The following is a 25,383-nucleotide window of genomic DNA, read 5'->3' on the forward strand; positions in this document are numbered from 1 at the left end:
CAGGCTGTGTGTTGGAGAGACTGGATTGTGAGATCTGCTGAGTAATAATACGTGTATTTGTGTTGTTGTTGTTGTTGTTGTTGTTTTTTTATATCCACTCACATGCTCTGCTATCTCCAGGTCTTGTGGTTCACGTGGGACATTTTTATATTATGTCCTCACTATGAATGGGAGAAGATGATGATGACGAGACTCCCTGTGATGCAAAATAGCAATGCTGCAAAATGATATCAGTGGTACATTTCATCCAGTCTGTTTAACTAAGTACAAGACAATGAGATCTGGACTAGGTCTGTGGTTTTACTTGCAGTCAAGGCTCTAAACCCCTTCCCTCCCCCTCCTAGTCTCAGGCTGAGTGAATTCCTTTGGTTAGCAAGCCAGGCCCAGTCTGCATGCAGACCCTCATCACTGTCTATACAGTTTAAGAAGGAATGGTTCTCCAGAGGTTCATTCTTACCCCAGGCGAGACATGATGGGTGTCTGGGGATTGCTGCTCAAGCTTTGCACTGGAGCTACTGATACATGGAATTGAACATTGGGTGGCATAGCCGTCTAACATACTTTCATACACCGTTAAATCTATTATATGACTTGCGTACTAGAGTAAATCTATCATAGGTTTATATTATATAGACTTACACTGTCATATGATGATATCATATTATATTATACAGCATATTGACCTCATAGCGCCAGTACAAGAAACTTTATCCACTAAGATTGATAAAGTTATTTATTTTTCAGACTTTTTACTTCTACCTCTCACATTTTCACCTAATTATCTGAACTTTCTCCTCCTTACATTTTAAAAACAGCCTCGTTCCTCCTATTAAAAAAACCCTGCAGATAAATCTCTCCATCCGGAAAGTGAGAGTCTGATCGTGATTGGATGAGAAGTATAAACATACACCATTCTGACTCCCTATTGGTTTATAAGAGATCCATCACACCTGCACACGTCCCGTCCCTCTCCAGCGAGCTCACAGCAGACGTCTGTAGTCTAGTTTGAAGACTGTGTCCGTGGCAGAGACTCAAGAGAGCTGCAGTGAAACGTCCCGACTGAGCCCCACATTTACACTCCAATAAAGCTTATTGATCACACGCCTCTGAAGTCTGACTTTCTGCAGCTTTACAAAACTTCTAGACAACGACTCCTCATATTTTCCTCCATGAAGCTCATGTTGATGCTCAGTAGAGCACAGAGACGCTCCTTTAATAGAGCTGATATTACTGAAATGCTTCATTTTCAATGGGCAGATCTGCAGCTGAAACAGGAGCCTAGTGCAGCCCAACATTTTTAACATCAACATTTTAATAGATCATTCTCCTCATTATGACTTTTAGAGAAATGGGTTTTGGGGGGGTAGTGCACTATAGACCCCTGTGGTGCGGCCTAAGCTTTCGGCCTTTGTTTTCCTTCCATTACTTTTACTTTTCTACTTGGAGTCGTTCTGAAACCAGTACTTTTACACTTTTACTGGAGTAAAAAGCTTAAGATGATACTTCAGCTTCTATAGAAGTTGTATCTCCACTCACTTCTACCTGAGGAATGAATGGGAATACTTTTGACACCTTTGAGAATGGCTAATAGATTACACAGCAAACTATATAAGGGAGAACTATATAAGTGTTATTATTTGGTGGACTGTTCCTTTAAACCCAACATCCGTGTAAGGACAAACAGAGAAGGCACTGTAGCCACACGAACGCTGCCAGACCAGGATATGCCTCGCTCCCCTGAGCTTATAATCCTGCCCTTTCCCAAAACCTTACTAGGCCTCATGGTCAGCCACAAAGGTGTCATTTCTCATGTTTTATTTATTTATTATTATTTATTTAGTGTTTTTCCCCTGTTGTCTGCAAGGTTTTCAGTCATCCAGGGGATATTTACATATAGTCATATGCAACAATTTGGGCACCCTGGTGAAATATGTTGTTGTGTAAATATACACAGACACACTTCTGCACATTCTAAAACTCAGCTGTGGTATTTGTGGCATCTATGTAATACATAAACATATAATACATCATAATTATACATATTTATTTACACTTTTTAACATATTTCACCAGGGCGCCCAAATTGTTGCAAATGACTATATGTATATACTATATAACTATATATATAACTATAAATATGTGCACTACTATACTATATACACATATATATACATATTTTAGATCAAAATGATATATATAAAGATTTTATTCCAAGTCTTTTGAAGCACATTCAAATGATGTCAAAGTGAAGTGATATCATATCAAATGTTATATTTTGTTTACTTCAAATAGAAAAGCATCAAAAACAACTTTTCATTATAAAATATTAGTAAATATACATATATTGTATGTGAATGTGCTTCAAATCTTTATATTATATATGTTATATATATAAGATTTGAAGCACATAGCATATATGTATAATCTGTATGTAAAACACACACACACACACACACATATATATGTGTGCATGTGTATTTTACATACAAATTATATATATAAATGCTATGTGCTTCAAATCTTATATATATAACATAAAGATTTGAAGCACATTCACATACAATATATGTATATGTATTAATATTTTATAATGTTGTTTTTGATGCTTTCTTAGCACAACTCATTTTTGAGAACCATTTTTTATGTTTTTGTGTTTCATACCCAGAAAATACACATATGTGAGCAGGTGTGTAAAGATGATGTGCCCTTTTCAAAGCTGAAATCATAGGATAAAGGCACCATTACACGTCGTTTATATCCAGTGCAAGTAAGGCCGGACTGTTGTAAAGGTGTAAAGGTAAAGGCAAGTTATACATTACGATAAGAAATATACTTTATTGCAGCAGGATGTCCTTTGCAGGTGTGTTCAAGGCTTTCAAGCATGATAAAGTGTCTGATTCAAGGTTTTCTTTTTCATTATCAGACTGCCTTTGCTGATAGCTTTGCAGAATGGATACCACCAGATGAAATCCTTTGAGATAGTACGCACATATCTGGGATTGATAAAAAGGGGGGAGGGATGTGCGTAATTGTAAGAGGACTCCAAAAGTGCAGTTAGTGGATTATAAACATGTGTTAAACCAACACTATTCCCATGTAGACTGATGTTCAATACTATTCATGTTGAAAAATAAAGGAAAATATGAACCATCAGTTTACTCTTTGGATCAAAAACTGGATTTGCCAATAGTACCCTGCCTGCCAGTTGACTGATGGCCTTTCCTTGTAGGTTATCAATCAGTTATCAGCGAACAACAGAAGCTCAAGCAATGTTCATGGAAAGCCCATTAAGGTTGGAGTCCATTCCAGCCTTTCTGAGGCAGGCCGAGTGAGGAATTTCAGTTCACAGGGTTTACAAATGTGCCAGAAATGACAATCAGGAGCTGGATTCCAGGTTATTACCTCAAATGGAGTGGAAATGGTTAAAGTCACCTGGCATTGACCCCTTAGATATACATTTACAACCAAGGGCTGAATAAACCACTTGCATACTGCCTGGAAATACGCATCCCCATAGACTCATACTGATTCTTGTCTATTCTGTAGGCCTTCTTGACAAAGGTGTCAGGTAGAAGTGGAGATACTAGGGTTGCACTAAGAAGTAACATAGCTAAATGCTCTGAGCAAAACACAGCAAGAACTAAAAGACTAAAGACTAAAAAATGAACAGGATTAAGACTAAAATAAACAATAACTTTCTGCATTAGCTGGTCTGTGAGAGGAGCTGGAGAAGGAACTGCAGGCTGTGCGGTATGTGAGTGGAGTTCCTCACTGTGCTGAAGCACCAGGCTGCTTGGCAAGGAACTATATAATCTGGTGGAAGGACACGCTAACACTAAGACACATTAAATACTACATTTACAGCTCGAATAATTAATTTCGTACATTATTTATTTATTTTAGACGGTTGTATAAAAGCAAGTGTTCTCGTGAAGTAACAGCGCATCGCATTTCACTGCGGCCTCGCTGCTGTATTGTGTTAAAATTTGTCAACATTATAATGTTAATATTTGATTTATTGATTCATTGATTTTCACTCTACACCAACCCTATTAATATTGACTTAACAAGAGGTTTGTGCCTTAGTTTTATTGAGTAAATAAGATATTTTATATTAAATATGATGGGTTGAGTTCCTTTCACTTATAACAATAACTATGTTTTATTTATTTAGTGCCTTTCTCAAACCCAAGCTCACTATGCAAAGAGAACTTAAACAAGAGCACTGAACACACACACACACACACACATACACACACACACACACCCAAGGGCTGTTCAAACTTCTTCACAGTGAGGTAAAGTCTCTAGGCTTGAGGCAGTCAGTTCTGCAGTCTGTATAATAGAGGCTAATGCAGTACATGGCCTTTATTTTTTATTTTAGTGAGCTTAGGACTATTTTAATAGTCAAAATCCCCCCCCCCCTCCAAAAAAATCAACATAAGCTGTTGTTTAAATGGTGTTAAGTGAGATTAACCCCATAACACTCCACTAAGGTGTATTATTCAGCAACTACAGGGAGTTCTGTACAAACTGGTGGGGCTATTCTTTAGTAATAGACAGTTTGGGGAAACACTTTCAAGCCCACCGGAGAGCTAAAGGGCTTTTTTTTAAGGATTAACTGTATATACATATATATATATATATATATATACATATATATATATATATATATATATATATATATATATATATATATATATATATATATATACTAACAGTCCTCCCCAAATACTCAAGTGTTTGACTAAAAAAAAAAAAAAAAAAATACAGAAAAATAAAATGGTCATTAGTCATACATCATTTCCAGCTTCTTCTTCAGGAATGATTTCACCCAATAGTAAATGTGTCAATTATGAGTTACAGTCATGTGCTTTTAATTGCGTAATGTTTTTTGTTTCATATCAGTTAACTGACCTCATTCATCTTGCCTTTCATTGTTTGCTATGCTGCCTTTATTGTGGTTGTCAGTGTCATTGTGCCATCTGGAATTGTTTGTCACAGAAAGGTGAAAACTCTTTACAGGATTTCTGACTGTAAAAGTAAGATCTTATGACTTGATTGGAAGCATCAGCTTTATATGAGATCACCTGATATTGCGTTTGACCCCTGCCTTGATAAAGGCCGGCCAGGCCAAAAATAGCACCGAGTCATATAGGAACGTACAGCACCAGTTCTTTACTTGTTTCTCACTTTTTGACCTAATGTGAATCCGGCAGCTGTTCTATCACATTGTCTCAGAAGTTCATGATGAACGGACCAATAGAAATGCCCCAAAATGACTAGAAGACAGCGTTTTACATTGACCTCCATTGAAAGTGTGGAAGGGTTTTTGTAGGTTCTCCTGTAAAGTTGCCATTTTGGAGATATGAGTTTTTAGCTCCAACGGTAACAATTGTCTGAGCCAAAGTAGCCCACATTAGTTCAGCCCTACCTATTTACATAGGCTAAACTTATTTCAGAGGTTAGAGGTTTGATATTGGTTATATAATATATATATATATATATATATATATATATATATATATATATATATAGGTTATAGAAGTTTAACTGCTATGAAAAAAATGAAAAATTGTGATTATATTAATTTTTAATTTCTTAAAAAAAGCTTTTTTTGGTACATAAAAGCCCAAATATGTCATACATAGGCCTCAAGGAAGAAGTCAAATGTGTATTGTGAAAAGTTTAGGATAAGGACTCTTTAAAAGCTGTTGTAAAATGATGTGTGTCTGGCCTGCTTCTAATTTTAGCCCACAGTGTTCAAATCCCCTTATATTGCAACCCTCAGTTACACGGAAGTGAGCTCTCCTCTTCACCCACTGGAATGTTTGCTTAGATAATACAGGAGATTTGTCTTATATGCTGCTGTTCCTACTGCAGAGTTTTCTTGGTATGATGGCAACCACTATATATATATATATATATATGCAGTATATATATATATATATATATATATATATATATATATATATATATATATATATATATATATATATATGCATCTCTACATGTCTGGCAGCATGTCTACATTCCAAGCATTTCATCAAATAAAGCTAAATTAGCTGAATTTGCAGAATATGAATGGCATAAAGTCCTAGTGGAGAGCCGGCCGAGACATGAGAGCTGTGATTGGCCGTCGAGGTTATTTCACCATGGTGATTTCTGAATGCTCTCAAAGTTCAGATATTAGTACTGTGTTGTTTACATTAGAATAATAATTTCTTTACATTATTTTTATTATAATCATTTCTTTGCATTATTTGAGCAGCCGTTTTTGATCAGTTGTCATTTCTGCTAATAAAAAAATTCTCTAAATATTAATATTCTAATTTGGAATTTAGGGGAAATGTTGTCTATGGTTTATAAAATACAACGCAAATGTTCATTTCCCTTAAACACACTGTCTATAAATAGCAAAACCAGAAAAACTGATCATGTAGGCTGGTCTCTTTATTTTTTCCTGAGCTGTCATGAATTTGTTTGTCTAATATATTTAAATATGTGGACATTTGATTTTCATTTAAACAAAATTAAGAGATAATTAAACTAATTATTACTATAGTTAAACTAGTAAAACTGAGGAAATGTCTTAGTAATAGTATTTATAGTAAATTTAAAGTAAATTATAGTAATTTAACATTATTTGTATTCATTATTCATTATTTCATTATTTAACATAATTGTACTTTTCTTAAAAGAAAGAAATTAGGACACCCTATGCTTTAATAGCTGTTATTTCTCCCTGATTGAAATTCTCGTTAGACATTTCTTATAATGATCTACCAGTCTCTGACATCAGCTGGGAGAAAGTGTTTCCCACTCCTCCAAGCAGAAGTCTTTCAGCTGTGTGACGTTTCAGCTTTAGCTTTTAGACAGATGGGCTCACATTCTCCAGCGCCCTGTGGTACAACAAAGAACTCCTCGACCTCTAATTAATTTCTCTAATGAAAAAAACTCTCTCTTTACCAGTCAAGATGAAATCAGGCTAAATGTCTGAGGTTGACCTAAGACAGACTCTTCCAAAATCTCCTCTAATGATGTTCATCATCTGCAGCTGGTTCTAATTGTAGACATTTGAAGTAGTAATAAATATGGGGTGTGAGGAACTTTTGTTCTCACAGGAAAATATAATTTTTATTAATTACATATTACTAATTATTACATTTTAATAGTTATGAATAAAAATAGTATTTTTATTGCATTTGACTAATTATTTGTATTAGGTACATATTATTAATTATTACATTTTAATAATTATGTTTTTTTTCTTAATTACATTTTACTAAATATTTTTTATTTGTAAACCAATTGAAACACTTGAAATAAAAGCTTTTTACATTGACCACCATTGAAAGTGTGGAAGGGTTTTTGCTTCTCCTGTAAAGTTGCCATTTTGGAGATACAAGTTTCTCTCTTTACCAGTCAAAAGGAAACCAAACTAAATATCTGAGGTTTAATAATATTTATTATTATTTTAATTATCTCCCAATATTGTTCAAGAAAAAAATCTAATGTCTAGATATTTAAATATTTTTAAAAAGACAAAGGTTTTCATGGGGTGTCCTAACTTTTTCACATGACTTACTGGTTGTCTTTCCTAGGGTCACTTTTTGTAGGTACTGACCACTGCATACCAGGAACACTCCACATGAACACTGCCTGTCCACCTTCCGGGCTATTGATGACAGGGTTGTGGGTTCGATACCCGGGCTCGGCAAGCTGCCACTGTTGGGCTCTTGACCCTCTCTGCACCCCGGGCGCTGGAGATGGCTGCCCACCGCTCTTTACTGTGGTGAAATTCCCGTAGTGTTACTAAATAGGTTCTTCTCATAAGGGTGGTTGAGGCCCAGCATGGTCTGACAGGCGTGAAGGCCTTCTCCTCTGCCAGATGGGCATCATGGCTGGCAGGGCCGTTACTCCTCCAGGTGCCTTGCTGGCTCTGTGGGTTTGTTGTTCTTTGCAGGTCTCAGGTGACAATAATGTGATCCCCAGCTAAGGCGGTGTTGGGTTTCTGCTCAGCAAAGCCGACCTCGCTCACCTGTTCACCGTTACCTGGTTACCCTCATCACTAATTCAACACACTGGACCCAGCACGGGATGGACTTGTCTGTCCCAGCCGGACGGCATGCAGAAAGGGTCCGGGGAGGACGGGAAGACGTGCGAGCAGCAGTCGATGCAGAACGGAGAGGCCATGAGCCCACAAACGCAGGAACCCAAAAGCTCTGCAGGAGAAGTGGAGAACCAGGTGACTCCGACAGCTCCACCATTACCTCCATCTTCTCCTCCTGTGCCAGGGCCACCGCCGTGCCCCAGGCCCAGACTGGTGTTCCACACGCAGCTGGCTCACGGAAGCCCCACAGGCCGCATCCACGGCTTCACCAACGTCAAGGAGCTCTACGCCAAGATCGCAGAGGTGTTCGACATTTCTCCTTCGGAGGTAGGCCTCGCTGGCTCGTCGTCATTTCTGCTAGACTACATTCAACAGCCTCTCCGAAGAGTCTTTAAGTTCAATAAACAACCTTGTTTTCTTATTTCTGAAAACATCATATTAGGATATGAGCATTTAAAAACAACCAATTTGTTTTTAAAAAGATCTTAATATTTATTTTTAAAGAATGTTTAGGCTCTATAAAGAATCCATCATTTCTTAATTTTGCTTGGTCATGTCAGGTCATTTTTTGGTTTGATATAACACATTTCATAAAAGTACCAATTTCTGAACAGTGAATTACCATTTAAACATTTTAAAAGTTGTAAAATCCACGATAATGTAAAAGTTAAATGTTTAATTATCCATAAAATAAAATAAAAAATATACAAACAATAAAACTACAGAACATTTACTATGTTATGAGCATTTTTAAAAACAACCAATTTAAAAGATCTTGATATTTATTTAAAAAAAATGTTTTTTAAAGAACCCATCCTTAATTTTGCTTGGTCATGTCGGGTTTCTTTCTTTCTTTCTTTTTTGGTTTGATAACACATTCCATAAAAGTACCCATTTCTGAACAATGGAGACCAATTTAAACATTTTAAAAGTTCTTTTACCTTTAAAAAAATCATGATAATGTGAAAGTTAAATGTTTATTTATCCATAAAATCATGGAACTACAAGAAAAAACACCACTACAAGATAATTTTATTTTAACGGAAATGTTGAGTCCCATATCTTTAGTATGAACACATAACCAAACATTAATACTAAAATGGAAATTTTAACAATTATTGTAATTTTAATAAAAAATACACAAACAATAAAACTAAAAGATCCTACAAATCAAGAACAGGGAAAAACTGATATAATTTCCTAGCAATGACCTGGATACTGTTCTATAAAAGTTAATGGCTGTTCGACATTCCTCCTGCTGAGGTAGGCCTCCCTGGCTCTTCTACATTTCTGCTGCTATAAGACTACATTTAACAGCCTCTCTGAAGAGTCTTTAGGTTCAATAAAGAACCTTGTTTTCTTAGTTTAGCTGGTTCCCTTTTTTTGACAGAACATTTAATATGATATGAGCATTTAAAAACAATCAATTTAAAAGATCTTAATATTAATTTTTAAAGAATGTTTAGCCTCTATAAAGAACTTATCCTTTCTCGATTTGTTTTTTTTTGGTTTGATATAACACATTTCATAAATGTACCAATTTCTGAACAATTAAGACGAATGTAAACCTTTTAAAAGTTCTTTTAACTTAAAAATGTTTATTTTTCCATAAAATTATGGAACTACAAGAAAAAATACCACTACAAGTTTATTTTATTTGAAATGAAATGTTGAGTCCCATGTCTTTAATATGAACACATGACCAAACATCAACTTTAAAATTGAAATTTTTACAATTATTGTAATTTTAATGTTAAAAAAGTAAAACAATTAAAAAAAAAAAGATCCTAGAAATCAAGAACAGGGAAAACTGACTGCAACAAATTATGATTTTCAACATAATTTCCTAGCAATGACCAGGAAAAAGTACAGAGAAACTGTAGTTAAATGGGAATTCCATCAATTTTTCAAAATCCCTACATAAATAAACAAGTATGGTGTAAACAAGGTCATTCAGTGTGGGTTTAACGGCCCTAAAAGCATCCCATCTATTTATCCTTCCAACCAGCCAGCCATCCATCCATCCGTCTCTCCTTCCATCCATCCATCTAGTTGTAGTTGAACGCCTCCAAAAGCTCCCTCACAGAGGCAGGGTTATGAATATGGTTATGAAAACACCGCCTGAAGTTTTGAGAGGATTTGGGCCTACAAATGAAGGATTCCCCGCTAATCTCAAACTTTCAGGGTTTGAACAGATCTCTTTCCTTTTAAGAAAGATGAAAGGCAGGGAAATGGTCTGTTTGTATCCTGTGTGATGTGAAGTGCTGGGCGTTTGATCTGTGAGGAGGGCGCGCCGCTTACTGAAAGGTCATTTAGATGCCATTGATTGATAACGCCTCACTTAGACTCAATTATCCTAATTCCAGTGTTTCCCCTTGAACTGCTCACTCACAGGTAGCCTACAGTAACAGATATGTCCAAATGTTTGTGGACATCCCTTCTAATGAATGCATTGACCTACTTTGAGTTGCACCTGTTGCTGCTGACACAGATGTGCAAATGCACACAGACACACACACAGTCCCTGTAGAGAAGTATGGCTGGTCAGTGACTGATAATGGATGTGAGGCTGATCAGATAATCAAGACTACTAATCATTCAATCAATCAATCAATCAATCAATCAATCTTTATTAAATCTCAGGGTACATTGATGGTTCCCCATATTTACAATGCCAGGCGTGGTCTAGAGGGGGAGCACTGAGCTGTGGAGCTATGCTCTCTGGAATGATGGTGGTGGAGCTCCATCCAGTACTTTTGGGATGAGGTGCGGTGGCAATCATCCAACATCCTAAACCTTACACACGCTTTTGCTGCAGAATGCAATCAAATCCGCACAGCAATGTATCTCCAAAATCCAGTAGAAAGCTTTCTTCCCAGGACACTGATTGAGTGGAACCAAACTGTGATGTCTAGACGGCTGGGATCTGAGATTTGGGGTGTGTTCCTGGAATGCAGAGGTCAGTACCTACCCAGACGTTCTCCAAGGAAGGTACAACCAGTGAGACAGGGTCATGGATGCTCATGGAGGCCCCACCTCACAAAGTACTTGGGACTTAAGGGATCTGCTGCTTATGACTTGGCACCAAATATCACAGGACACCTTTAGAGGTCTTGTGGAGTCCTGGCATGAGGGTGACCTAAACAATATTAGGCAGGTTTTAATGGTTTTAATGTTATGGCTGATCAGAGAACTTGATAAAAGCTGTGATAAAAGTATCCTAATTTGACGTGAGATTAAAAGTGGCTCATCTGGAAGATTAATATTGGCATAGCTGTTGGAAAAATGTCAGACTAGACAAGCTTATGTCACGAAACAGTGAAGAAATGTGCATGTGGAGAATTTACCCTTGAGCAGATCTCTTATCTACAGAGCGCTGGCCTTTAGTTAAGATTCCTGTCAAGGAGACCTGCTTATCTCCTCCAGCTCCTATTTAGGTCAAAATCACTCAGATTGCAGCCCAGAAAGTGAGGACATTTGGAGTGAGCCAAGGCCCTGTTTTGGACCACACCCAGTATTGCCACAGCCTTACGTTTCTCAAAAGCAATGAAATCTATTATCTATATAACTGCTAAATGGGGGTCACCGGGACACACCGGTTGTGAGGGTACGGGAACAGTATTATAAGAACAGCTGTATGCTTGGATCTGTAGCATTTGCTAATAGCATACACAGTTATTACATACATTATTTTGACAAAAGTATGTGGACTACTAGATTGATGATGTTGGTCATGCTGGTAAACCAGCTTGGTCTAGCTGGTCGTCCAGTGTCGTCATGTTGGTCAACCATCATGGTCTTGCTGGTCAACTAGTTTGGTGATGTTGGTCATGCTGGTAAACCAGCTTGGCCTTGCTGGTCAGGCTGGTCATCTAACTTGGACCTTCATGATGTTGATCATTCTGGTAAACCACCTTGGTCTAGCTGGTCATGCTGCTCAACTAGCTTGGTCTTGCTGGTCGTCCAGTGTCGCCATGTTGGTCAACCATCATGGTCTCACTGGTCATGCTGGTCAACTAGTTTGGTGATGTCGGTCATGCTGATAAACCAGCTTGGCCTTGCTGGTCATGCTGGTTGTCTAACATGGTCATGCTGGTCCAGCTGCACCAGCTTGGTGATGTTAGTCATGCTGGTCAACCAGCTTGTTCTTGCTAGTCTTGCTAGCTTGGTTAGCTTATGTTGATCATGCTGGTAGACCAGGAAACCAGGTAGACCAGCTGGTAGATTACATACATTTTACTGACAAAAGTATTGGGACACTGGCTAAATCAATGTTTCTTCTGAAATCGAGGAGATTAACAAAGGAATTGATCCTGCTTTTGTTGGAGGAACTGTCTCCACTGTTCAGAGAACTTGATTTGAAGCATTGCGAGGATTTGAGTGACACACATTCAGCGACAAGAGTGTTACTAGTGAGGTCAGGATGTTGGATGATGATCACCACCCCACCTTATCATTCCCAACTCCTCAGCTAATCCCGAAAGTACTGGATGGAGCACCACCATCATCATCTCAGAGAACACAGTTCTTTTTCCACTGCTCCACAGCCTAATGCTTTATACCCCTCTAGCCCACGCCTGCCATTATTAGGCATGGGGCCAATAGGTTCATCATGTTTAGAATCTGCTCCAGCGAGTCCTAATCTATTGGCAGTACTTCTCTACAGGGACTAGACAAGGCATTTGCACATATAGGTGCAACGTAAAGTAGCTGAATGCATGCATAAGAAGGGGTGTCCACAAACATTTGGACATAGTGTGTTTAAGTTCATGAGTAATATGAGTAAAATCACACTGCCATCTGTAGGTCATCTTGTGTAGTTGCAGCTTATCTTACATGGAAAATGACCCTAAAAAGTCTGTTTGAAGGTCATTATGTGGCAACTTGGGCCTGATGGGTCATATGGGTCTAATTTTTGGGTGAAAACAGATGTTTACCTCATGGAAACTATTATTCATTAAATTAAATGTACTTAGATTAATTTAATTATTTATTTAATGTATTTATTTAAATAAAAATGAGCCTCGTCAGGTTCTAAAGCACTGAAATAGTGCCTAAAATAGTGTCCATTGACATTTCAGCTCAGTTTAAACATTCTGTCCTGCTGAATAATCCAGCTCTAGACCCGCTTTTGCTGGAAACTGGTTTCAGATCAGGTGTAAACTGGTCTTCAGTGGCCAAGGTGGTTAAAAAACTGGTCATTCAGGGGAAAATATATCATATACTGGTAAGCAAGCTGGTTAACCAGCTGTTGACCAGCATTAGTGTGTGTTGCATTTGATTTTGGTCATGCTTCGTCAAGCTGGTCAAGCAGCTTGGTTATGTTGGTCAAGCTGGTTAACCAACTTGGTGATGTTGGTCAAGCTGGTCGATCAGATTGGCCCTGCTTGTCATGCTTGTCGTCTAACGTGGTCATGCTGGTCAACCACTTTGGACTTGTTGGTCAAGATGGTCAACCAGCTTGGTCTTCCTGGTCTTGCTGGTTGTCCAGTTTGGTCTTTCTAGTCATGCTGGTTGACCAGCTTGGTCTTGCTGGTCATGCTGGTTGTCCAGCTTGGTCTTTCTAGTCCTGCTAGTTGACCAGCTTGATCTTGCTGGTCATGTTGGTTGTCCAGCGTTGTCATGCTGGTTAACCATTTTGGTCTTTCTGGTCAAATTGCTCAACTAGCTCGATCTTGCTGGTCATGCTGGTCGTCAAGTGTCGTCATGTTGGTCAACCATCATGGTCTTGCTGGTAATGCTGGTCAACTAGTTTGGTGATGTTGGTCATGCTGGTCAACCAGCTTGACCTTGCTGGTCAGGCTAGTCGTCTAACTTGGACCTGCTGGTCAACCAGCTTCGTGATGTTGGTCATTCTGGTAAACTAGCTTGGCCTTGCTGGTCATGCTGGTTATCTTACGTGTTCATGCTAGTTCAGCTGCACCAGCTTGGTGATGTTGGTCATGCTGGTCAACCAGCTTGTTCTTGATGGTCATGCTGGTCAACCAGCTTGTTCTTGCTGGTCTTGCTTGCTAGCTTGGCTAGCTCATGTTGATCACCTGTGGTCACAATAATTCACACTGTGACCTGCAGGCTGGGGTCATTTTTAACATCCTGCATTCATGGTCATTCAGACTTCCCTCCCCCTGTTCCTTCATCCTGTTTCCTCAGATCCTCTTCTGCACCCTGAACTCCCACAAGGTAGATATGCAGAAGCTGCTGGGCGGTCAGATCGGTCTGGAGGACTTCATCTTCGCCCACGTGAGAGGGGAGACTAAGGAGGTGGAGGTCACTAAAACAGAGGACGCCCTTGGCCTGACCATAACAGACAACGGTGCAGGATATGCTTTCATTAAGGTATTATTAACATAACCACGCATACACACTATGGACAAAAGTATTGGGACACCTGCTCATTCATTTCAGGGTATTAAAAAAAATGTATCCTGCTTTTGTTGGAGTAACTGAGGATTTGATTGCATTCAGCAACAAGAGCGTTCGTGAGGTCAGGAGGTTGGATGACGATCACCACCCCACCTCATCATCCCCAACTCCCCAACTCATCCCAGAAGTATTGAATGGGGTACCATCATCATTATTCCAGAGAACACAGTTCTTCCACTGCTCCACAGCTTATTGCTGCTGGGGGGCTTTATACCCCTCTAGCCCACGCCTGCCATTATTAGGCATGGGGCCAATAGGTTCATCATGTTTACAATCTGCTCCAGCGAGTCCTAATCTATTGGCAGTACTTCTCTACATGGACTAGACAAGCTGACAATTAATTAGAATGGGTGTCCACAAACATTTGGACATACGTTCTGTGTATTTATTCATTCTATTCAATCTTTATTTTTAATTTTAGAGAATAAAGGAGGGCAGCACCATTGACCGGCTAAAAACAGTCTGTGTGGGTGACCATATCGAAGCCATTAATGACCAGAGCATAGTCGGGTGTCGCCACTATGAAGTTGCCAAGATGCTGAAGGAGCAGCAGAGAGGAGAGCCCTTCACACTCAGGCTGGTGGGGCCCAAGAAGGCTTTTGGTGAGTCCAGCTTTGTTTCACTCGGCCTTGACCTTACCATGACCTCTATTAAAACCTTATTATTATTTATTGTTTTCATTTTAACGGGAAATATGACTTTAGGTTGTCGTAAGGATGAACTGATATGGGAATTCTGAGCTGATAATTTAGTTGCTGAATCCACAATGGATTAAAATCACTGTAAGATTGTCATCACGGCTGTGATTTGGTCGCAGATCATCACTGCTGTGATATTGTTTGCGATAACACACGACATTGAGAGTTATATTGCTTTTCTACAACAGTTTTTACACAATAAGGAAATAAATCAATCAAATAATCCCAGGAAATTCCTTCAGAATATGCTATAATACTCAGATCCTTCCGCCAAAAAGTAGTTCCACAACAAATGAGTTTTTGCTATGCAGTGCTAACAATTCCAAAACACCAGGACTGACTAAGTGGAGGTTGGTTAAGGTCCAAGTCCAAGATTAACTGCTGGTTCTAAAAGGGCTCAACTTTTATAGTTCTGAAAGAGTATCAAGAGAAACGACAAAAGTCCCAACAAGTCCCGCCCCAGCTGGGTGGATATGCCCAGAGCGGAGGAGGGGCTAGTGGGGAAGCCCCAGTCGGTGTGGAGATCATATCATAGCCAGAACAGGCCGAGAAATTTCATTTTTATGAATTATTGAGCCGAATGTTGCAAACTATTTGTATGTTTTTGTCAGATTTTATCAGTGATTTAAAATATGGGTCTGAATTTAGCTGAATTTCAGTAATTTGATCTTGAGCTTTGAGTATTGGGGTCCGTCCCCATTCATAGATAGAGGAGCCTGGTCTTATGTGAGTGGAAATGACTGTGGCAAAGATGGCCACCAATGAACAGACTTGCCTATAAGGTACAGCTACAGTCCAGTCATTCGAACCTGACCTGTTCCAGTGACCGCAGAGCTACAGTGCCACCCAGTGGTTCATTCATGGCAACTACACTGTCACCACATCCGTCCTCCAATCATCTCATTGCTTACAAATTCTGCCTGAAACTGATCAGACTCAGAGTCAGACATGCAGACTTACATCAGGGGTCAGTAAATGTACCCATATATATTAGCCATATATATTAGCCATATATATTAGCAGCCATAACATAAACACCACCTGCCTAATATTAATTAGGCCCCAATTGTGCTACCAAACCAATCTGATCCATCAGGACATCAGGACTCCACAAGACCTCTGAAGATGTCCTGTGGTATCTGGCACCAGGACTAAGGTGTGAGTCCTGTAGGTTGTGAGATGGGGCCTCAATAGATCAATGCATCAATGAGCATTTGGTGCCCATGACCCTGGCGCCTTTCCACCGGATCACTTCTGGTAGGTACTGACCACTGCATACCGAGAACACCCCACAAGACCTGTCTGATGAGACCCAATCTGTCGTCTAGAACCTCACAGAACATAGAACCTCACAACGCCTGTCAAGGGGGGGGGCAATATTAGGCAACAAGTGAACAGTCAGTTCTCAAAGGTGATGCATTGACACTTTGGCAAGACCCGCACTCTGACGAGGGTCAGAGCATCCTCTGTTCCTGGTATGCAGTGGTCAGTAGTGCTCCAAAAGTGCTCCAAAAGGATGGACAGTGGAAATTCATGGGTGCTTAAGGCTCACTGATGCTGATGGAGGCCCCACCTCACAACTTACAGTACTTAAGGGATCTGCTGCTAGTGTCTTGGTGCCTTCACCGGTCTTGAGAAGTGCATGCATTGACAGGTCAGAGCTTGAGTTTGGTGGAACAAGTGGGACCTACACAGTATTAGACAGGTGATTTTAATGTTATGGCTGGTCTGAGCATGTACACACATACACAGACAGGCTCGCACAGCATGGCGTGCAGTACTGTGCATGAAAGTGGAGCTTTCCAAAACATAATGAAGTGCGAAACCCTGGATTGGTCATAAAATAAAGGAAATAGAAGGTCCTTAATGGTTCTAATGGGACCTCTTAATGGGTTAAAGCATCCCGCATAGTTCTAAGCCTTTCTGGGGGACAGGATGCATCTCCACATCCTGTTCCTCGCCCTAGAAAAATGAGGGAAACGAACTAGCTGATTGTAGCATCGACCTAAAGGCGCATTGACACCATTTGACATGCTTTCCAGTCCAAACAAAGCCAAGGCTTTAATCTGGTGGGAGATCCTGAGCTGTTTTAGGTCCTCAGCTCAAATCCTGGAGGCCACCTGCACCACTGGGCCTAAAATAGAGCCCGGGCATGCCAAAAGCCTACTCTGGCCCAATTTGCTGGGGGAAAACTTTCTCTGATTGGCAAAACACACCTGGGCCACCAGGCCCGGCTCAAGCCTTTATGGGGCCCTGAGCAGATTTTCATTTGGGGCCCGCCATACCACCACCCCAGCACTAGATGGGCTTACATCACCTTGATCTGTGTAATACCATCGTTCTTTTTAAAATCTAAATTTTTAATCTTAATATCTTGGTGCTCTTGAGGGCCCCCAGGTGGCAATGGGGCCCTAAGCTGCCGGCAAGCTCCCACTGTTGTGCCCTTGAGCAAGGCCCTTTACCCTCTGTGCTCCCCAGGTGTTCCGCAGTTGACTGCCCACTGCTCTGGGTGTGTGTATTTGGTCACTGCCCCATGTTCACTAGTGTGTGTGTGTGTGTGTGTGTTCACTACCACAGATGGGTAAAATGCGGAGGACACATTTTGCTGCACATAGTACGTGCACCTTTACCTTTGACACCACAGCATCCAGGGCAGGGGACTGCAGGACCACCACCAGAACTCTAGGTCAACCCTGTCTAGGTCATAGCTGGTCATAGCTGTAATGTATACACCAAGGTTTCCAGTACCGGTACCAGTCAAAGAACCTCTTTTCAGAACAATATCAATTATTAATTGAAATTTTCCTCCCAATTCGGTTCTGCCAATTATCCCACCTGTTCGTGAACCCCCCCCACTAGCAATGCTCCCGACACTAGGACACATGTCCCCTCCGGCCTGCCACTGAAGCGCCCTCGCCAGGGAGAAAGCGCCGGCTGTGCACCAGCTAACGGTGCCGTGTCGTGTCGTGACACCTCTTATTCCCCCGGACACATCTTATCCCCTCTGATGTCATCTCACGGGTCTCCACCGTAGTTAGGAGGATGTCATGGTTGTAGGACTGTGGCAGTGTGTGTGTGTGAGGGTGGAAATACAACCTCAACCTGCAGCTACAGCATTTTAATGAACATGAATTAAATATCCTTAATATCCTTTCTTAGGCCTACTGAAACCCCCCTACAGTGGATGTCCCATGTGTCCCCAGCAACAAGACAATGAATTAGCCTGTACTCGCACCTTCCTTCAGTTCCCGCCTCTAAATGAAGTGCTTAACCGCATGTCAATAAAAACAACAAGGTGGCCGTTCTCCATTCCTAGAGCAGGACAGGCTCAGCAGTGCTCTTCTGTTCCACTGCCGTGAAGTCGTTCTGCCACGGTTGGGAGACTAAGCAAACGCAGAATTAGTGTTAATACGCTCGCGGTGAAAATGAGCGTGCCCGTCGCTCTCTTTCCCGCTCTCGCTCTGACAGCAAATTACTGTTGTTAATAATTGAAGGCCTTTGATTATCATTATAGCATTAGCTAATTGGATAGTTGGAGAATGATGGATTACCTTTCATGAGCAAAATGCGAGTAATTACACTCCCCAATGCACACAGAACATCCTACAAGGCGCGCAGCGCAGGGAAGAAAGCACATCAAAGCCATATGGGGAGAATGGCCGCCATACACTCCCACTCCCACTCCACTGCTGTCTTCTTTGGCAGTGATTCAGCCATGCTGGCTCGGACTGACTCACTGGGGCCAAACGGGCTCTCTCCTCAGTTACCTGCATTAGTAACAGGTGGTTAATCTGCTGTCAGAGAAGAAACATCATATTTCTGAATACTGAATCTATCACATATAGCTAAATAACAATGTTCCAGTTCAATGTGTTTCATAGAACGACGCCCAGATAGCAATCAGTCACTGAATGGACGGAAAAGCAACGGTAAACTGTCAGGTTTCAGGGCGTTTCACACCAAACCCACTTCCAAGAAGAACTTTCCTTACGTCTCAACCATGTAACTGTGCGATCAGTAGAAATGAAATTAATTTCCTCTGAAAGGCAACACTTTTAGAATGTGTATACAAAGGATGTCTGCAAACTTATGGCCAGTGATTATCTGATGATCATCTTAAATACTACATTTTTTTTTGGTCAACTGGGGCAGGATAAGATCATCTCCCAGTGTGTAGAGCTCTGATCTCCTTCTTTTTGTGCTTATCCGTCTAGACATGATTGGCCAGAGAACACGGGCGCCCAAGTCCAGTGAGGGCAAAATGGTCAGTGGGAAGGAGACTCTGCGTCTGCGCTCGAAAGGGACAGCGACCGTTCAGGAAGTGGTGAGTTCAAGACCCGCAGGGGGTCACTGACCAGCCGATTGCATGATCATGGTGGTCCGTGCTGTTAAAAATTTAGCTTTGGCTGCAAGTTAATGGACATATACACATAACTATATGGACAAAAGTATTGGGACACACCTCAGCTGTCTGATTCAGTCTCATTGCCAACACAGGTGTATAAAATCAAGCCCCTAGCCATGTAGTCTGCCTTTCTCTAAAGAGCTCACTGAACTCCAGCGTGGTTCTGTATGTAATAGGAGACACCGCTGCACCAACAACATGGAGTCAGCTGGTAAAATTTAGACCTTCCCTCCTAGATCTTCCTCCTTCAGCTGTGAGTGGTGTTATTATTGAACAGTGGAAGAGTTTAGGAGGAACAGCTCACAGAGAGCAGCTCAGTGTCCACCGAGTGTCTGTCAGACCACGTAAAGTTACAGAGCGGGGTCAGGGCCGAGTGCTGAGCTCAGAGCAGAGTGCAGAGAAGTCTCCAATAACTGCAGAGCTCCAGACCTGCTGCTGCTGTTAGAGCTCCTGTAGTTGTAATGGGAAGTTGTCCTGATACTTTTGTCCGCATCGTGTATGACTACTACACATACTACACTACACTCACCTTTAGTGAGTCACCTTTATCTCTGTGAGCAATGGCCTGCCTTATTTGGCTGCAACCTAGCAACAACTAAGAGAAGTATTACTGCATTATTATTAATAACATATTTAAACACATTTAACATTGTCCCACTTTATGTATTGTATGTTGTGGTCTTTTTAAAATGGCAATAGTCCACTTAGTCCAATAGTCCAATAGACCTCTTGATGGTACTCAAAATAAATCAAAATAAAGGGCCATGCAGCCTGCCATCAGCAGCCGGAGCCTAAGTGAGCACAATTGGCCTTGATCTCTCCAGGTGGGTAGATGGCGCTCTCTCTCCCTCCACATTACTTCAGTGTAATCTGGCTGGCACAGGTGCCTATTAGCCGATGCATCAGAGCTGGGTACCCAACGCCTGCCTCCAGGTATGTTGGTGGCGTTACATCGGCAGCAGTAAAAGCTATTCGAGGATGTGTCGGAGGAGGCATGTGTCAGTCCTCGCCCTCCCAGTGTTGCATTACGTGTGATTGGGGGGGACGTAGTAACGAGTGGGTTGGAAAAATTGGGCTTAAAAAAAAGAATAAAATATAGGTTCTTCATGCAACGCCATAGAGGAACCACTTTTGGTTCTTCAGCCTAACTTACCCTTCCATTCCTCTCTATCCGATTCTCATCTCATCTTCTCCTCCCTTCAGCCCAGCGAGTTTGAGGAGAAGGCCATAAAGAAGGTTGACGATCTTCTAGAGAGCTACATGGGCATTCGGGATCCAGAACTCGGTGAGCTTGGAGATTTGATTTGGCTTCGTTTGGCAGGTCCTCTCCTTAAAAGACCTCAAATCAGTCAAGCAATGCATTCCCACAGTTCCACATTCCCACCATGCGTGCAAGCCGACCATCATTATTAATAGCTAGACAGCAAAATCGAGTATAGTCGACTCGGTTTCTAATGAAATGTTTATTTTCCTACATTAATACTTGGCTACACATTCGTAGAATGACACTGGTGGCCTTTTAGGGGGTTCAGGGTTTTTTCAGAGGGGTAGAGGTGGGAAATCTTCAAACTGCATCCCTACTGCCAGAAGTAGAGATCTTGGAGTATCTTGGTCTAATGTGGAAAAAACTCTTATCAAAGACTAAAGTAAGTAAAAGCAGAACATTAATGAAGTGATCAATCATATGACTCATGATAGGAGCCCTGTGTAGATCTATAATTCCAGACTGTGTCCATCTATTTCTCTGCAGACTCCTCATTTCACCCTGGTTGTTCTTCAATGCTCAGGACCCCACAGCACTGACCACCACAGAGCGGCCTGTAGTATTTTTTGGGTGGTGGGTCAGCATTCTCAGCACTGCATGGTGGTGGTGGTGCATGGTGTGTTAAGTGTGTGTTGTGCTGGGGGTACGAGTGGATTACGAGACGCCTGCAGTGCTGCTGGAGTGTTTAAACACAGTGTCGGTCCACTCAATTATTAGACACGCCTACCTAGTTGGTCCACTTTGTAGATGAAGGTAAAGTTAGAGACAGAAGCCCATCTAGTCCTCTAGACGCCGCTCAGCAGGACGCTGTTGGCTGGATATTTCTGGTTGGTGGACTATTCTCAGTCCCGCAGTGACGCTGAGGTGTTTAAGCACTCCAGCAGCACTGCTGTGTCTGATCTACCACGCGTACCAGCAGCGCAACAAACACACTACTAACACACTCACCACCATGTCAGTCAGTGTCACTGCAGTGCTGAGAATGACCCACTACCCAAATACTACAGTCTGCTCTGTGGTGGTCAGTCCTGTGGGGTCCTGAGCAATGAGGAACAAACAGGGTGAAAGGTGGAGGCTGATAACAGAGTCTGCAGAGAAATAGATGGAGACAGCCTGGATTTATAAAACCATTCAGTGAGAAGCTTCAGGATTACACAGACAATCTCAGATTGCGCTTCATCCTGAACCTTTTCTGTTTCGCATCATCTGCAGCAACCACCATTGTGGAGGCCGGCAAAGACAAGACCAACCCAGACGACTTCGCCGAGGCTCTCGATTCTGTGCTGGGGGATTTCGCCTTCCCTGATGTCTTTCTGTTCGACGTTTGGGGAGCTCTGGGGGACGTAAAAAATGGAAGAGTTTAGAAGCAAAATAGTGGTTTTCAACCTTGCTTACCTTTTTTTCTAATGGCATCTTTAGATCTGTAGTCTCCTGTAGTCAGGATCAAGTCAAGTCAAATTTATTTGTATAGCTTTTTACAACTGTTGTCGTCACAAAGCAGCTTTACATAATTAGTAATTAGTAAAAGACAGAGACAAAAAAGAAATAACATAAGAAGACATGAAGGATCAAAGACCCCCAGTGCAGCCAATGGCAACAGTGGCAAGGAGAACCTCCCTCAGAGCTGGAGGAAGAAACCTTGGGAGGAACCAAGACTCACAAGGGGGACCCGACCCATCCTCCTCTGATCAGATCTATTAATAAATTATTGATAAAAATGACCAAACCAGATACAGCAGATAATAGTTAATAGTGGTGATATTAATATTAATAGTGCAGATAGTTACGAGTCCATTTAGGTTTTAACATGGTCATTAAACAGCTAGCAGTGGTAGGAGGGTGTGCAGCTGGTCTGATAAGGGTGGTGGTGGGTTGGCGGGGCCTGCTGGTTGTACTGGTAGGTGGCAGCTGGTCTGACGCAGGTAGAGGGGACCTCAGCGGGCAGTCTTCCAGCAGGTCTGGCTGGGTGGCCATTTACTCAGAGAAGGTAAAAAGAGAGAGAGTTAGTTCTGAGAAGATCAGCTGCTCGTTTTAACCCTGATCTTCTCCAGAAGTGTTCCTCTAGCTCAAACCTTGTGAACAGACCTTTTTTTTAATGATCCACAAGTCACAAGTCAGACGGTAACAGAGCTTACTTTAATTTCACTTGAAAATCACAACACTGTAGTGGTCAATATAACACTGCGCTGGTTCTAATCCAAGAAGAGGAGCAGAGGAATTCATAAAGGCTGGGAAAGGCATTACTTCTGAAGCCAACAACAAAAACAAGCCCAGAGGACTTCCATGTTTACCCAGGAATCAAACGAGCCACAGCTGCACAACACAAGTTGTGTTCATGCACCAAATGTTCAGTGTAAAAGACGAACTGCAGCCTGGGTGGATATTTCACACACAAATCTGGGTCTTTAATCGAAAGCACTCGTGATGAAGGACCTCAACGGACAATAGTTCTCATGGTAAGTCTTATAAAACTGGAAGTCACAACACAATGGTTTCTCCAGACATCCTCCAAACATCCAACTGCTTTTGTTCTCAGCTCTCTTGAGGGAGCGTTGACTGGCAGCCAGCAAAGGGAAAGCACCATAGGTCAGTTCATACAGCCTAGAGAGCCATGAGGGCCATTCCAGTGGGTGGTGATTGGGTTTCAGTGGGAAGAGGTTGCTATGCTGTAGGTCTCTTCTAGCACGGATTGAAAAATAACACTGAAATAGTCATTTAATTATTTGAATACTCAAATATTTGTACTTTAATACTCAAGATTTCTGTTATTTAGTATTTATAAGGTTCGTCTTGTTTAAGCTCAACTACTATAGGTAAACTAAGGAGAACAGTTATTGATATTATGTGAAAAATGTTAAAAATGAGTTATAGGTGAAATCGTAGACACTGGGGTGCCGTTGAGGGCAGAGGGAGGGGTTATTTGGGACAATTTTAAAAGTGTGACTGTGACTGATAGGGGCCCTAAAACAATGTACTGAATGTACTGTAATTTTGGCAGAATTGTTAGAATTATGGGGGCCAGTGTGACATCTTTTCATGGGGCCCAAAATCCCATCAAATTTTAAGAGATTAAAAATTCAGGTCCAGTTTTACTCTTTCTGGACCTGAATTGTCCATCTCTAGTTAGCATGGTGATCCTTATCCAAGAAAACGCCTGATTTCAGTTCATTCGCGCTATCACCACCACTACACACTAATGATGTCATGCTGCCACCTACTGGTTGTATTTGAACGGCAGTATTGTACGTACTGTATTTTGCTGGGTTTGAGACTGAGCATTGGGGCACTTGTTCAGAAACACCAGTTCTTGGTATATTTTGATTATTTCAGAGTATTTGGAATATGTAAAAGGCAGAACTGTCCAGCCCTGGATTCTCATCACATTATATGGAAGTTCTTAACACTTTAAGAAGGTTCTTCACACTCAACTTTCCTCTAACGTCTTTAAAGAACTGCTTCGCTAACAGTTGTTCTTCTGGCAGCACTCTAAACCCCCCTGTTGGGGACATTTATTTGAAAGAGTATTGTATTTAACTTTCTCGTTATTGATGCCTGAATATTCCTGAATAAGTGTTTGGCCTCCAGGTTTTAGTTCCTCTATCTGAGTGCATGCTTACAAATGAAGGTCTTCGTCTCATGTGTAGATATTTCATGTGTTAAAGGTGAAACCGATGATCTGTTATATGATCTGGTAACGTTCATGTCTGGTGTATATAATATGATGCAGACTGATGCAGTTGTGGTGGTCTACTGGAAAACGGAAGCAGACATTAATCAACCAAGTGTGACCCTGGGTTAACATGAAGTTTCAATAGATTTCTGCAGTTTAGACTCTATACATGAAGGTGCTTCCAAGGGTTCTTTGAGCAATACCATGGAAGAACCACTTTTGGTTCCATAAAGTACCATGTTTGTAATGGAGATGAGGATGTGAGAGTGCAGATCTCACACTCAAACATCTCAACTACAGACACGGTTCTTTACAGAACCAGAAGAGGTTCTTTTATGGCATCGCTCAAACTTTTGGTTCCATGAGGAACCATGTTTGTGGTTGAGATAAAGTTGTGATCATAAAGAACTTCATAAAGGTCTAACAAACCTGGTTCTTTATGAAACCAAAAGTGGTTCTTCTGCAGCATCGCTCAAACTTTTGGTTCCAAAAAGAACCATGTGTGTAATTATGATAAAGTTGTGAGCATGAAGAACCTTCTAAAGTTCCAACGAACCTTTGCTTGATGTAAAGGTTCTTCACACTCACACATCATCATTACAGATTCATCTGTGGCATCACTCAAACTTTTGGTTCCATGAAGAACCATGTCTGTAGCAGATGTGTGAGCGTAAAGAACCTTATAAAAGTCTAACAAACCTGGTTCTTTATGGAACCAAAAGTGGTTCTTCTGTGGCATTGATAAAACCTTTGGGTCCATGAAGAACCATGTGTGTAACTAAGATGTGTGAGCAAGAAAAAGCTTCTGTA

At 41.2% G+C, this 25,383-nt stretch overlaps 1 protein-coding gene across 1 annotated transcript; it reads left to right on the plus strand.

The window, feature by feature from the left end:
* Positions 1-8,116: 8,116 nt before the first annotated feature.
* gipc3 (GIPC PDZ domain containing family, member 3) lies at positions 8,117-22,267 on the plus strand. Its single transcript, XM_072660682.1, has 6 exons — positions 8,117-8,440; positions 14,264-14,449; positions 14,958-15,138; positions 19,449-19,558; positions 20,843-20,924; positions 22,116-22,267. Exons 1-6 carry the CDS (start codon positions 8,129-8,131, stop codon positions 22,265-22,267), a joined length of 1,023 nt encoding a protein of 340 aa, XP_072516783.1. The 5' UTR covers positions 8,117-8,128.
* The last annotated feature ends 3,116 nt before the right edge of the window (positions 22,268-25,383 follow it).

This window comes from Salminus brasiliensis, chromosome 17 (genome assembly GCF_030463535.1).
Source record: "Salminus brasiliensis chromosome 17, fSalBra1.hap2, whole genome shotgun sequence".
NCBI lineage: Eukaryota > Metazoa > Chordata > Actinopteri > Characiformes > Bryconidae > Salminus > Salminus brasiliensis.

Coding starts and splice junctions, on each gene's coding strand:
- gipc3 (XM_072660682.1), top strand. CDS start 8,129: ATGCAGAAAGGGTCCGGGGAGGACGGGAAGACGTGCGAGCAGCAGTCG. Junction 8,441..14,263: donor TCGACATTTCTCCTTCGGAG/GTAGGCCTCGCT, acceptor CTGTTTCCTCAG/ATCCTCTTCTGCACCCTGAA. Junction 20,925..22,115: donor CATTCGGGATCCAGAACTCG/GTGAGCTTGGAG, acceptor CATCATCTGCAG/CAACCACCATTGTGGAGGCC.